The 14,359-nt window shown below is 36.0% G+C and overlaps 4 protein-coding genes across 7 annotated transcripts; all 4 read left to right on the top strand.

The window, feature by feature from the left end:
- Positions 1-112: 112 nt before the first annotated feature.
- LOC107417708 (putative disease resistance RPP13-like protein 1) lies at positions 113-2,926 on the top strand. Of its 2 annotated transcripts, XM_060814839.1 has the most exons (3): positions 113-451; positions 584-726; positions 866-2,926. In XM_060814839.1, exon 3 carries the CDS (start codon positions 1,040-1,042, stop codon positions 2,663-2,665), a length of 1,626 nt encoding a protein of 541 aa, XP_060670822.1. In that variant the 5' UTR covers positions 113-451; positions 584-726; positions 866-1,039; the 3' UTR covers positions 2,666-2,926. The 2 variants fall into 2 exon arrangements, with proteins under 2 accessions (XP_060670822.1, XP_060670824.1); XM_060814841.1 differs by lacking the exon at positions 584-726.
- A 150-nt stretch (positions 2,927-3,076) lies between these two features.
- LOC125422544 (putative disease resistance protein At3g14460) lies at positions 3,077-5,812 on the top strand. The gene has a single exon (XM_048473848.2). It carries the CDS (start codon positions 3,224-3,226, stop codon positions 5,591-5,593), a length of 2,370 nt encoding a protein of 789 aa, XP_048329805.2. The 5' UTR covers positions 3,077-3,223; the 3' UTR covers positions 5,594-5,812.
- A 1,323-nt stretch (positions 5,813-7,135) lies between these two features.
- LOC112491604 (putative disease resistance RPP13-like protein 1) lies at positions 7,136-12,096 on the top strand. Of its 3 annotated transcripts, none has more exons than XM_048472991.2 (2): positions 7,136-9,383; positions 9,485-12,096. In XM_048472991.2, the coding sequence occupies exon 1, from the start codon at positions 7,700-7,702 to the stop codon at positions 9,266-9,268; it is 1,569 nt and encodes a 522-aa protein (XP_048328948.2). In that variant the 5' UTR covers positions 7,136-7,699; the 3' UTR covers positions 9,269-9,383; positions 9,485-12,096. The 3 variants fall into 3 exon arrangements, with proteins under 3 accessions (XP_048328948.2, XP_048328947.2, XP_060670038.1); XM_048472990.2 differs by having other exon boundaries at positions 9,467-12,096; XM_060814055.1 differs by having other exon boundaries at positions 9,454-12,096.
- Positions 10,278-11,920, top strand: LOC132800560 (putative disease resistance protein At3g14460). Its single transcript, XM_060814504.1, has 2 exons — positions 10,278-11,146; positions 11,356-11,920. Exons 1-2 carry the CDS (start codon positions 10,278-10,280, stop codon positions 11,918-11,920), a joined length of 1,434 nt encoding a protein of 477 aa, XP_060670487.1.
- Positions 12,097-14,359: the final 2,263 nt, after the last annotated feature.

The following is a 14,359-nucleotide window of genomic DNA, read 5'->3' as shown; positions in this document are numbered from 1 at the left end:
TTATTTATAATTTAATTTTTTTTCTTTTAAAAAATTGCTAAAACCCTATTTTTATCGATTATGCCAAACAACACTACGGTTGATGTTCTCATACATGGGGTGTTTTACACGTGCCATCAGAAGCAAGGGACAGAGCCACCTCTTCTCATTTCTATAGGCTCTTACACAGTCCTCTTGACTGACTTTTTAGCAGATGAAATACTTTTACATACGATTGATAAACTCAAACCCTTTGAATAGCTCTCTGCTTTCTCTCTCTCTCCTACTCTGCTCATTTTTTCAGATTGAAGGTTTCACTGTTTTTAAGGCTTTTTGGTCTAGTTTCTTAGTATTTGAGCTTTTAAAATTCAATTACAACCATCTGGTTGGATTTTACAAGAGATTGAGCCCAAACCCACAAAAAGGCACTAACCACTCTGCCGGGAAAGTCCAACCGAAGGAGAATTAAGAGGTACCATCTTTTTTGCTTGAATTTCTGTGCTGAAAATGAAAAAAACTATTATTTAATATCACCCAGAAAGAAAAAAATTTAGGCTTTTTTATTATTATTTTTTTCCTCACTGTGTTTGACGTGTCCCACCAGTTTCTGTGCATTTAAATAACACAAAGGGAGCAAAACTTGCAAATTAAATATGGTTCTTTGACTGGTTCTGAGATGGCTAAACAAGTAAATTACAAAGGGATTTTCTTGAGTACATCAAGGAACAATGGATAGATGGTATACAGGTATATGTCAAGCTTATCCAGACAGCCTCTTTATTGTCCTGATAATGCTAGCAATCACCCCCATAGGCAGACAGTTTATATATGTCGATAGTTTTCAAATTAAATGAAACTTTTATAGATTACTTTTTTGGGTGTTCAGATCCAGCTCAAGGAACAATGGTAGTGGGAGAGATTTTTCTGGCAGCGTTCCTACAGGTGCTGTTTGAAAGGTTGATGTCTAGTGAGTTGCTGAACTTTGCAAGGCGTGAGGGCGTTCATGAAAAGCTGAAGAAGTGGAGTACAATGTTCTCCACCGTTCAAGCTGTGCTATGTGATGCCGAGGAGAAGCAATCTCAGAGATTTGGCTTATGATGTGGAAGACATATTGGACAAGTTTTCCACTGAACTGTTGCGGCCCAAGATAGAGAAATTACATCAAGCTAGCACTAGTAAAGCATGGAGTCTGATCCCTACTTGCTGTACTGGCTCAAGTCCAAATGCATTTGGATGGTTCATGTTTAATCTTGATTCAGAAATTAATGAAATCACTGAGAGGCTGCTAGATATATCTAGGAGGAAAAATGAACTTGGTTTGAATGATATTGGGGGATCTGTAGTTGAATGGAAAAGGCTACCAAGTTCAAGTTTGCCTGATGGTCATGTCATTGGAAGAGATCAAGACAAGAAGAAAATTGTTGAATTATTGTTAAGAGATGAGCAAAGTCTTGTCAATTATCATGTGGTTTCCATAGTTGGAATGCCTGGAGTAGGAAAGACGACACTTTCTGGGTTGGTGTTCAATGATGATGCAATGAAACATTTTGATATAAAAGTGTGGGTTTCTGTGTCCAACGACTTCAATTGTGTAAGGTTAACGAAGGCAATTCTTAAATCAGTCACATTGAATAGTGAGCGTTTCGACGAGTTTAGTGACTTTCAGAATCTTCTGAGTGAAGTTTTAACAGGTAAAAAGTTTTTGATTGTTTTGGACGATGTTTGGAATACAAATTATGGTCTTTGGGCAACCATGCAAACCCCTTTTAGGGCCGGAGCACCTGGAAGTAAGATAATTGTGACGACAAGAGATGTAAATGTGGCAAAGTTGATGGGGGCAGTTGAATGCTATAATTTGGAGTGTGTATCAGATGATGATTGTTGGAAAGTATTTGTGCAGCATGCATTCTTAAATAGAAATACTAGTGAACCATCAAATTTGGAATTCCTACGTGAGAAAATTGTTGCAAAATGCAATGGTTTGCCTTTGGCAGCAAGGACCCTGGGTGGCTTTCTTCGTTTCAAAGAAATAGATCAATGGGAGGATGTATTGGGCAGCAAATTATGGACCCAATCAAATCAGAGTAACATTCTCCCATTATTAAGATTGAGCTACCACTATCTCCCTTCACATTTAAAAAGGTGTTTTGCTTACTGCTCAATACTACCAAAAGCTTACGAATTTAAGGAGAGACAATTGATTCTCTTATGGATGGCAGAAGGGTTAATTCAGCAACCAGAAGGGAGTAAACAAATGGAAGACTTGGGTAGTGAGTACTTCAATGAATTATATTCAAGGTCATTCTTTCAGAAATCAAGAAAGGACGAAACAAAGTATGTGATGCATGACCTCATGAATGATTTGGCACAGTGGGTTGCAGGAGACATAGGATTTAGGTTGGAAGATAAGGTGGACAATAACAATGGATGCGGGATTTTTCCTAAGGCACGATATTCATCTTACATCAGTGCAAAGTTTGATGGAATTCAAAGACTTGGGGCCTTCTCCAAAGTTAAGTATTTGCGGACTTTTCTACGACTTACAGAATCATATGATGAGGAGAAATACATTACTACCACTTTTACTCTTTGTACATTGCTGAAATTACGGTATCTAAGGGTGCTTTCTCTTAATGGCTATATGTTAACCAAGCTACCTATTAGAGTTAGTGATCCGAATTCTTGATGACCCGACCCGAAAAGCTCGTGGTGCGACTCATTTGGTGAAACTAATTTTGAAAAAAAATTTGGGGCTCTGTGGTGGAAGCGGAGGTTTTGGGTTGATAGGCCCGAGACCGTAGCCTACCACTGAGCCCGACTGGGGTGCGGGGGCAGCGCCCCCGCGGTACGGACCTGTTCAATTTTAGGGTTTCTTCCGTATATATATTTCTTATTCTTTTGGGGTTTGGCGGCTGTAATTGGGGTTTTAGGGTATAGCAGTTTTTTCTCACCTTTGTACCAATATTTCGATATTGGATTTGCTTCTCCTTGCCCGTGGTTTTTCCCGTCAAGGGTTTCCACGTAAATCCTGTGTTTGTTCTTCGTTTTCTTTGTTTCCGTTGCTATTTATTTTTCTCCCAATTCCGTAACACTACCAGATTCAATTGGTGAACTGAAGCATCTACGGTACCTTGACCTTTCTTACACAAACATAACAAGTTTGCCACAGTCGATAACAACTCTCTACAACTTACAAACTTTGTTAGTAGAATATTGCTATAATCTAAATGAATTGCCTAATGGTATGGAGAATCTAGTCAACCTGCATCATCTCAACTGTTCAAATCTATGGTCTTTGAAAGGAATGCCACCATGTCTAGGCAAATTGACTAATCTCCAAACCTTACCTTACTTCGTGGTGGGAAAACATAGTGGGTCATCAGGAGTTGGAGAGTTAGGACCTCTGTCGAATCTACATGGGACACTACACATCTCAAGACTAGAAAATGTAAACGGCGCTAAGGATGCAGCAATGGCTAACTTAGTTGGCAAGAATGGCATCGATGTGTTGCTAATGGAATGGAATGAGAGAGAAATAGCAGATCCAGATGTCCTTGAAATGCTACAACCTCCTCAGACGCTCAAGGAGCTTACTCTTATGCATTTTGTCGGTCCAAAATTTCCAACTTGGATGGGAAATCCTCTTTTCTCCAATATGGTGCATGTGACTTTGGAGGGCTGTCATGGATGTAGATTTTTGCCCCCACTTGGACAATTGGTCTCACTCAAAGAACTTTTTATATATAGAATGTCCAAGGTAGAGAGCGTTGGCAACGAGTTTTATGGGGAGGGCTGCTTGATGCCTTTCCCATTGCTGGAAACCCTTTACTTTGAGAATATGGAAAATTGGAAAGACTGGTTTCCTATTGAAACTAATAATGGGATTGAAGGGTTTCCTCACCTGAAAGAGCTCATTATAAGAAGATGCCCCAAGTTGGAGGGAAAGATACCTGACAACCTTCCATCATTAGCAAAACTTGTGATTGGTAAATGTGACCAGTTGATAGTTTCAATTCCTAGCCATCAAATGCTTAATGAATTAAACATCGACAAATGCAAAGAGTTGGTGCGAAAAAGCGAGGTGGACCTGAAGTCACTAAGGTCACTCTTTCTTAATGACATTTCAAAATTTGGGTATCCAGCAGAGGGATTCATGCAAGGATTGATAAGGGTAGAAGATTTCAAGGTTGTTGGTTGTAACGAGATGATGTCTTTATGGTGGGATGACTTACAGCAGCTGACTTCCCTTCGTTGTTTAGAAATAGAAGACAGTTTTAAGTATTTCACATCAATAGGACAAGAAACAGGCTATGCACAATCATGGATACCTACCAAAGTTGAATCACTGAAATTAGAGAAATGTCAGAATCTTTTGAAGATGCTACAAGGATTACACCTAACATTTCTTCAAGAGGTATACATAGTACACTGTGCAAGTTTCAACTCTTTTCCAGAGGCTGGTTTGCCAGCATCTCTAAGAGTTGTTTATATTGGTTGGTGCAATTCTTTCTTGTTTTTAGCAAGAAACCAGTTGCCTCCAGCATTGAAAAGGCTGACTATATGTTATTGCCATAGTTTGCAAGAATTGGTGCAAGAGGAGGATGTCAACAGCAATAGAGCATCTTGTCTCGAGACGCTGGTTATAAAAGGTTGTCCATCTCTCATGCAAATATCAACAAGAGGTGGCTTGCCAGCAAGGCTTAAGCACCTTCAGATTCGGAGGTGTGATGCTCTCCAATGTCTATCTTTGGACAAGTTACCAGACAAACTTGAACACCTTGAGATCGAGCAATGTGGTAGGCTAATGTCCTTATCATCCAATCATGATCTACCTCAGATGCTTATGCGCATTGAGATATCTGATTGTGGAAAATTGGTGTCAATAACAGATAGGTTTCACAACAACACTGGTTTGGGATCTATTAAGGTCATTGATTGCCCAAAGCTTATATCCTTGCCTGAGGGCATCCACCACCTTACCAATCTTAGTGAGTTGCATATTACTTGGTGTGATAGTTTGGTTTCCTTCCCAGGAAGAGGATTGCCCACTTCTAACTTGAGAGATGTCTCAATAGTGAAGTGTAATAAACTGGAGGCCTTTCCCAAAGGCATGAACAATCTCAGCTGTCTTAATAAACTGAGCATTTCTTACTGTGAAGGATTTACATCCCTCTTGGAAGATGGCTTTCCACCTAACCTAACATCTCTTTTTATCCGAGATCTCAAGGTCACCAAGCCACTTTTCATGTTTCGGTTGCAGAGACTTACATCTCTTAGGGAGTTAATAATCAGTGGTAATGCTTCAGACATGGTGTCTTTTCCACCTGAAGAACAGGAGGGGATGATGTCGCTGCCAAAATCTCTCATTGACCTCAAGATTTTCGGTTTCCCAAATCTGAATTATCTATCCGCTGAGGGATTTCAATGCCTCACCTCGCTTGAATGTCTTACAATCCGTTCCTGTGAAAAGCTGGAATCTTTTCCCAAGGGGGGTTTTCCACTTTCGCTTTTGAAACTTCAAATCTCTGGCTGTCCTCTACTACACGAACAATGCAGAAGGAATAAAGGAAGACTCTGGCCCTTGATAGCCCATATTCCTTACATTGAGATTTGAAGATACTGAATTCAAAAAGAAGGAAGAAAAATTGGATAAGGGTTCAAATGCTAAACAGAGAAGTGGAGTACTCGTGCCTCCTATCATTGTATTCAAGGTACTTAATATCTGAAAAAAAATTTTTTTTTACGTACTTTCACTATATAAAATGTGTAATAATTTTGATGAAGCAGATATTGTCCAAAGTTTCTGTTTGACGAAACTCCAGAAGGTCCTCTACTTTTTCATTGTTTTCTGTTCTTGTAGATGTACGGCCTTCAAACTATTGTATCTTGGAAAAATCTTAAGTTACTTCAAATCCTTGACCTTATAACAGTCATTTGAGCAAAAATTTCCTGCAATTATAATTTTCCTTTTCCTATTCCATTACACTTCAAGGCAACAGAAAAAAGACATTTTTATCATTCCTCAAAAAACACATATTAAATCTGAATTTTTATTCAAAGTTGTTCGGTCATTTTGTGCAAATTAACATCGTGAGAGTGCAAAGCAAACACAAGTGGGGTGAGATTTGTTCCATCAGTTTATAATAATGCAACAGAGGCTTGTTTATAGTATTAAATTTCTTGCGGGGAATAATATGTCCTGGTACCCTTTACAATGAGTTTACGGATACAGTTGTACTTAATTAAAACATCATTTATAAAATTTTATATATAATCTCATAACTGATATCTAATAATCTTTTATATTATCTGTACATGCAAATAGACACCATTTCTATATCCTTAATCCGCCGGGCAATCTCTCCACAGTGTACATACAGTTACTATTAGAGAGAAGTTAAAGTTGAAAATATAATACTAATTGGAATCTTGGGTAACTCAAACTTTAATATAACTTGTTTTTAAATGTTGTCTATGTGACTGGATGAATTACGGCAGCCTACTTACTCCTTGTCATTTAGGAATTGACGACAGTTCCCTGCAGGCTCGTACACTGGTTGGAGAAGAAAAGTAACAGGACATGTAGACTAAGGATAATAATAATAGTAATAACAACGTGTCATCTTGTTAATATTATAGACTAAGGATAATAATAATAATACTACAGACCAAGGACAATAATAATAATAACAATGTGCAATCTTGTTGACCCAAAAAAATAATAATAATATCAAACTATAACCTTGGAAATAAAGCAAAACCTTGTTATACCATTCAAGCAACATATATTTTTAATTTTTTGGCTTACGAAATGCAAGAAACAAAATGCTTACCAAATGTATTTTACCAATATTCTTGGCAATTTCATAAACAGAAATGATTTTTTTGAACATAAAATTACTTACAAAGTACAATATTGATATAACTGAATTTTTTTTATCCCATACATATAGATATATATGCTCTTGTCTCATATCTTTTGGATGAATCAGATCCAATATGACACATACTAATTACAAGAAAGAGAAAGTACAGAATAACATTGAGAAATGGAATGGACAGGTACAGGCTACTGTTGAAAATTTCATTACTTCAAATTCATTATAAATGTGAAAAAATATTACTATTAATTAATCATTTTTGCTTGATTAATTTCTACGTGAAGGTTCCATTATAAAAGTCACCAAGCAACAAAACCAAGAGTTTTCTACGCCATTAAAATGATTAGTGACAAACACGCCAATGAATCATAATTATTTTGGATGACTCTGTCTACGCAGGCTGCCAACTGCCACAAAGGAATTATACTGACTAAATCAATGGAGACTCAGATGGATGGTATAATCATCTATGATTGAAAATTCAAGGAAGGACAATGTAAATAACCATCATACGGTGGAAAATTCCGTGCATCAAATTAGTTTGACAACAACAACAAAAAGAGAGAAAAACAAAAAAAGAGAGAGAGAGAGAGAGAGTCATAGTCTATGCTAACTGTTCTCAGATTAATTCTTAATCTTTCAAAGAAGCTTTCCAGTGAAATTTATTAATCTGGGTGGTCTGGTTTTGCTTCACGGAAACAACAATGGTGGCGGGAGAGATCTTCATAGCAGCGCTCATACAGGTGCTGTTAGAGAAGTTGATGTCTAGGGATCTGCTAGACTTTGCTCGCCATGAAGGTATTCACAAGGAGCTTAAGAAATGAAGCACAACACTAGAGATGATTCAAGCCGTGCTCTCTGTCGCAGAGGAGAAGCAACTTACCAGCAAGTCTGTGAAACTCTGGCTGGATGATCTCAGAGACTTGGCTTATGACACGGAAGATATGCTGGAGAAGCTTTTTACAGAACTGCTGCGGCGCAAGATAGAGAATTTGCATCAAGCTATCTCAAGTGAGGTATGGAGCTTCATCCCTACTTGTGGTACTGGCTTTGGAAATTTAATGTTTAATTTCGTTTCGGAAATTAATGAAACCACTAGAAGGTTGGAAGGTATATCTCAAAGGAAAGATAGTCTTGGTTTAAATGATATTGATGGATCTATGATGGAATGGAAAAGGCCACCAAGTTCAAGTTTTCCTGATGGTCCAATGATTGGAAGAGATGTATACAAGAGGAAAATAGTTAAATTGCTGTTAAGGAATCAGCAAAGCAATCTCAAGTTTGATATGGTTGGCATAGTTGGGATGTCTGGACTTGGAAAGACAACACTTGCAGGGTTGGTGTTCAATGATGATGCCATGAAACATTTTGACATAAAAGTTTGGGTTTCTGTTTCGGATGACTTTAATTATGTGAGGTTAACAAAGGCAATTCTTAAATCAATCAAATTGGAAAGTGATACGGATGAGGAGTTCCGTAAACTTCAGGAACATTTGAGTAAAATATTGGTAGACAATAAGTTTTTGATTGTTTTAGATGATGTCCGGAATACCAAAAATGATCTTCATGATCTCTGGTTAACCTTTCAATCCCCCTTCAGAGCTGGAGCTCCAGGAAGTAAGATAATTGTCACAACAAGAGAAGTAGATGTAGCAAAGGCAATGGGAGCAGTTCGAAATTATACTCTGGAGTGTGTATCAGATGATGATTGTTGGAATGCATTTGTGCAGCATGCATTCTTCATAAGAAATATTAGTGAGGTGCCAAATTTGGGATCACTAAGGAAGAAAATTATTGCAAAATGCAATGGCTTGCCCTTGGCAGCACGAACTCTTGGTGGCCTTCTACATTGCAGAGAAATAAATGAATGGGAGGATATATTGAATGACAAATCATGGACCTTATTGAATCAGAGTAACATTCTCCCATTGTTAGGATTGAGCTACTACTATCTCCCTTCCCCTTTGAAAAGGTGTTTTGCCTACTGCTCAGTACTTCCAGAAGACAATGAATTTGAGGAAAAACAATTGATCCTCTTATGGATGGCGGAAGGGTTGATTAAGCAACCAGAAGGGAGCCGACAAATAGAAGATTTGGGCAGAGAGTATTTCCGTGAGCTATTGTCAAGGTCATTCTTTCAGAAATCAAGAAAGGATGAATCAAAGTATGTTATGCATGAGCTCATGAATGATTTGGCTCAATGGGTTGCAGGAGAAATATGTTTTAGGTTGGAAGATGAGCTGGATGGTGACAACAATGCAGGACTTTTGAAAAGGCTCGTTGCTCATCTTACATTAAAGCTGGCCTGGATGGCATTCAAAGGCTTGGAGCCTTCTCCAAATTCAAGCATTTGTAGACTTTCCTACCACTTGCACAATCATATTCATATAATGAGCGTGGTTTCTTGAGTGACAATGTTACTTTTCACATAATTCCAAAATTACAATATCTAAGGGTGCTTCCTTTGAAGGGCTACTGCTTAGTAAATCTACCAGACTCAATTGGTGACCTAAAGCTTCTAAGGTACCTTGACCTTTCTCACACAAATATAATAAGTTTGCCTGAATCAATAACTGGTATTTACTATTTACAGACATTGCTGTTAGAATGCTGCAATGATGTAGGTGAATTGCCCACTGGTATGAAGAATCTAACCAACTTGCGTCATCTCAACAATTCAAGTCAATATAGTTTGAAAGGAATGCCTCCAGATCTAGGAAAACTGACCAATCTCCAAACGTTGCCTAACTTTCTTGTGGGAAAAGACAGCGGCTTCTCAGGAGTTGGAGAGTTAGGATCATTATTGCATCTTCGTGGGATGCTAAGAATCGCAAGACTAGAGAATGTGAATGAAGCAAAGGATGCAGCAATGGCCAACTTAGCTGGCAAGAATGGCATTGATGCATTGCAACTGGACTGGTATAAAGGAGAAATAACTGATATAGACGTCCTTGAAATGCTGCAGCCACCTAGGATGCTCAAGGAGCTTACTCTGATAAGGTATGGCGGTCTGAAATTTCCATCTTGGATGGGAAATCCTTCATTGGCTAATATGGTGCTAATTAGGCTAGAAGATTGTAAGGGATGCAGATTCTTGCCCCCACTTGGACAATTGGTCTCACTAAAAGAACTTATTATAAAAAGGATGTCAGGGGTAGAAAGCAAAGGCAGTGAGTTTTATGGGGAGGGTTGTTTGAATCCTTTTCCATTATTGGAAACCATTTCCTCTGAGAATATGGAGAACTGGAAAGACTGCTTTCCAGTTGAAACTACTAATGGGATGGAAGGGTTCCCTCGGCTGAAAGAGCTTGTTGATGCCAGAAGTTGAAGGGGAAATTACCTCATATCCCTTCTACGCTATCAAAACTTGTGGTAGATGATTTTCCTGAGCTGGTAGTTTCAATTCCAAGGAATCAAATGCTTTGCGAGTTAGACATCGAGAATTGTAAAGAGGTGGTGTATGAAGATGAAGCAGACGTCATGTCACTCAGGTCTATTAATATTTCTCCTGCTGCAGAGTTTCAGTACCTAGCAGAAGGATTCATGCAAGGTTTGAGAAGATTAAAGGATTTGAAGGTCTGTAGTTGTGAAGGAATGTCATTTCTGTGGCATGATGAATTGCAACAGCTGACATGTCTTCGTCATTTAATAATTGATGACAGTTCCTTACAGCATCCCATACTGGATGGAGAAGAAACAAGACAGGTAGAGTTGTGGTTGCCTACCAAACTCGAAACTCTGGAATTAAGGAAATGTGACAATCTTGTTAAGGTACCCGAAGGATTGCACCTAACATCACTTCAAGAGCTACACATATATGAGTGCCCAAGTCTCATATCGTTTTCGGAGTCCGGTTTGCCATCTTCTCTCCAAGTTTTGAAGATTGAAAACTGCAAAAATCTGATATCCTTGGTGCAAGAGGAGGAGTACAGTAATTGTGCAGCTACTTGTCTGGAGTCTTTGGTTATTAGAAACTGTCCATCTCTTAAATCCATATCATCATCCAATGGCAGCTTACCAGCAAGGTTTAAACACCTTTCCATCAGGTATTGTCCAAATCTCCAGTGTTTATCATGGGGCAAGTTACCAGACAACCTTAGAAAGCTTGAAATATATGATTGTGACAATTTAATTTGCTTATCATCGTCCTGTGAGCTACCTGAGGCGCTTGAAAGCTTCCAGATCTGGAGTTGCAATAGGCTTGACTCCTTGAAAGCCACATTGCCCAAATCGCTTAAAAGCCTTCTCATATGTAATTGTGGACAGCTGAAGTGGATAACAGATAGGTTTGTTGGCAACAATTGTCTTCAATATATTTATATCAAATGATGCAAGGAACTTAGATCATTACCTGAGGGCCTCCACCACCTCATCAATCTTGGTACACTAATTATTGAAAAGTGTGAAAAACTAGTTTCCTTCCCGCAAGGAGGCTGCCAGCTTCAAACCTGAGAATGATATATGTGATATGTGATAATATGGTGGCATATCTTAGAGGCATTCAAAATCTCATCTTTCTTCAAAGATTGGAGATATCTTACAGTGAAGGATTCATGAAGGTTTTAGAAGAAGTCGGTTTTCCACCAAACTTAAGTTCGCTTACCATTAGAAATCTCAAGGTGTGTAAGCCACTCTTGCAGTGGGGATTGCATAGAGTCACCTCTCTTAGAAAGCTTCATTTGAGTGGTGAGGCTACAGATATGGTGTCATTTCCACCTGAACCTGAAGAAGAAGAAGAAGAAGAAGAAGAGAATGTGGATGATGAGCTGCAGGGGAAGATGATGTTGCCAAACTCTCTCACCACCCTCAACATTGAGAGTTTCAAGAACTTGGATAAGTTATCTGCGGGAATTCAATGTCTCACCTCTCTTCAATATCTTTCCATCTGTTACTGCGAGCAGCTCAATTCTTTCCTCAAGGGGGGTCTGCCTCTTTCACTGTTGAAGCTCGAAATCGTTTACTGCCTACTTCTAGGAGAACAATGTGAACGGGATGAAGGTCTGCTCTTGCCCGTCATTTCTCATATTCCTTGTGTCGAGTATGATTACTTTCAAGTTTGATTTGTTGTTGTTGTTGTTGTTTTTTTTTTTTTTTTTTTTTTTCCTTTTTTTTTTAATTTTTTATTATTATTAGTATTTCAGCTTAGTAATAGCTCAGCATTTAAATGTGCCTCAGTGTCGTAATTGTTGGATTATTGTGGGGCAGTAATATTTTTCAGCATTCATTTATTTTCTTGTTTTCTTTTTGTCTTCATAGATTTATATATTAATGCCAATGCACTTTAAGATAGAGCCAACTCTCTTGTGCAGAAAAGATGTCTTATAATAATTCATCTTTTTCCTCTACTTCCAGAGGTAGAAGATTAGAAAAAACTTATATTGACTAATCTTCAGGAATAATGGCTTCTTTTAAATTTTGCTTCTCCAAAGCCATGTTTACAAATAGGAAAATGTATATAGTATCTTTTATCTACCAGTAGATTTTTCATGTTAACTTCAAACAGTGTGAAATTTCGACATTAGAAAAAGCAAACCTTCCCTCTAAAGGATTTAACCAATGTATCATATCATATGCAATAGATACTCCTTGCCGATATAGAGTTATAATAAGGAACAAATTGTAGGGCCCATACCTCAATTTTTTTCCCACTTTTTTTTTATAATAATTTTTGTTTATTTACAATATTATCTAGCTAAAATACTAGTGTGACTCCTCTCAATTCACCATCAAACACCAAAAACAGTAACTTTCAATATTTGTTTGGGAATTTCTAGTTGCATTACCATTTGTATTTTATATAGTTTTATTATTGATTTACATTTTTATTATCATTTAAAATTATTATTAATGACATTTATTAACTAGACTTATTTAAATAACTTGTTGTTACAGTTTCATCATTCTTCTTAAATAATACGTTACATATATCCATCTAATTTATACTCTATTAAAAATTAGGGTTGTAGATACAACAATAATTCACAAATTATGAAATCTTAAATATTATGAAATAGTAAGATGTATTTAGTTTGGATTTTTCTTTTTCTATCGCTTACCAACGACTAGGTTGGAACAATACTCTTGTATTTGATCTTGTATATTAAAATTTGTCTTTTATTTGAAAGTTTAAAACTGAACATTTTTTAATTATTCAGAAGTATCTATCCGAACATTATTAAAATGTTTAGCTTTTATCTATCGAATATTATATGTATATATAGATATTAAATATCGTACATTATATACAGATATTTAATATGTTCAAAAGCTTACAACCGAATATTTTCAGTTGTACAAAAGTTTACAATCGAGCAACTGAAAAGTTTACAATTGAACAACATTAAAGTTTAACAAAAGTTTATAGCCGAGCCATCTAAAAATATACTTTACAAAAAAATTACAAAATTGCTGGGTTGAACAAATTCAAATATTCCAAATATGTTCATAAGTTCATAATCAAACATCTTGAATATGTATAAAAATTTATGACCGAACTTCCAAAACAATAAATTACAACTTTCAAGATATCCAGGAACATAAATCAACAATTTTAAATAAGTTCAAAAGTACAAAATTAAGAATTTCAAAGACGTTTAAAATTTTACGACCAAACATTGTACAAAAAGAAAAAGTTCATAAAATAGTACAAAATTGAACTACTTTAAAACGTTCAGTAGTGTACGATTGAACATTTATAAAGTTGTTCAGAAGTATACTACCGAGCACCCAATCACCATTACCCTCCATTATTCGTTGGTTTTCTGCTTTCAAATAAATAACCTTTTATGTCATTAAAAAAGTAAGAAAAAAAAATCAACCCTAATTCATAATGAGAAAGAAGAAAAGAAGAGTATTTTAGTGAGAGACTGTATTTAGTTATTTTAGAATTGTAAAAATAATTTTTATTTATAAGAGATATATAATTTTAAGATGGTATAAATTAGAGATATTTTAGGAATAAATAATATTGTAGTATGTAATTTTATATTTTTTTATGTATTTATGTAGTAGTGTATAAATAATGAAACTATAAAAATTCATTTTAGAATTGTAAAAAGAGCCACTTTATTTGTTTTCCATTTTTTTTTTTAAAGTTTTAATATTTCTTCTCAATTATATTTATCTATATAATTTTGTTTCATCCTTCCCTCTAGCATTATTCAATTCACAATTATAGGATATATATATATATATATAATTATATTATTTATCTATGCCTTTGTTGAAGCACTACACTATATTAATTAATAGTATTATATTTATTTATTTAATAATTTATTTCAATATTACAATTAGTTCATTAAAAAAAGAAATATGCACCTTATTTATAAAATGATATTTATTTAACTACTAATTTCTTTCAGTATAATTATTGAGTAACCGAATATTAATATAATTGCTAATTATTTTTATTTTGATTCTTATAGTTTTTAATTGAAATTTCTAGTTGTACTACCATTTGGACTCTATACGATTTCATTATTGATTTATATTTTTAT

The sequence above is a fragment of the Ziziphus jujuba genome, chromosome 2 (assembly GCF_031755915.1).
Source record: "Ziziphus jujuba cultivar Dongzao chromosome 2, ASM3175591v1".
Taxonomy (NCBI): Eukaryota; Viridiplantae; Streptophyta; class Magnoliopsida; order Rosales; family Rhamnaceae; genus Ziziphus; species Ziziphus jujuba.
Note: the sequence above shows the minus strand (reverse complement) of the source record. Positions and strands in the feature narration are given on the sequence as shown.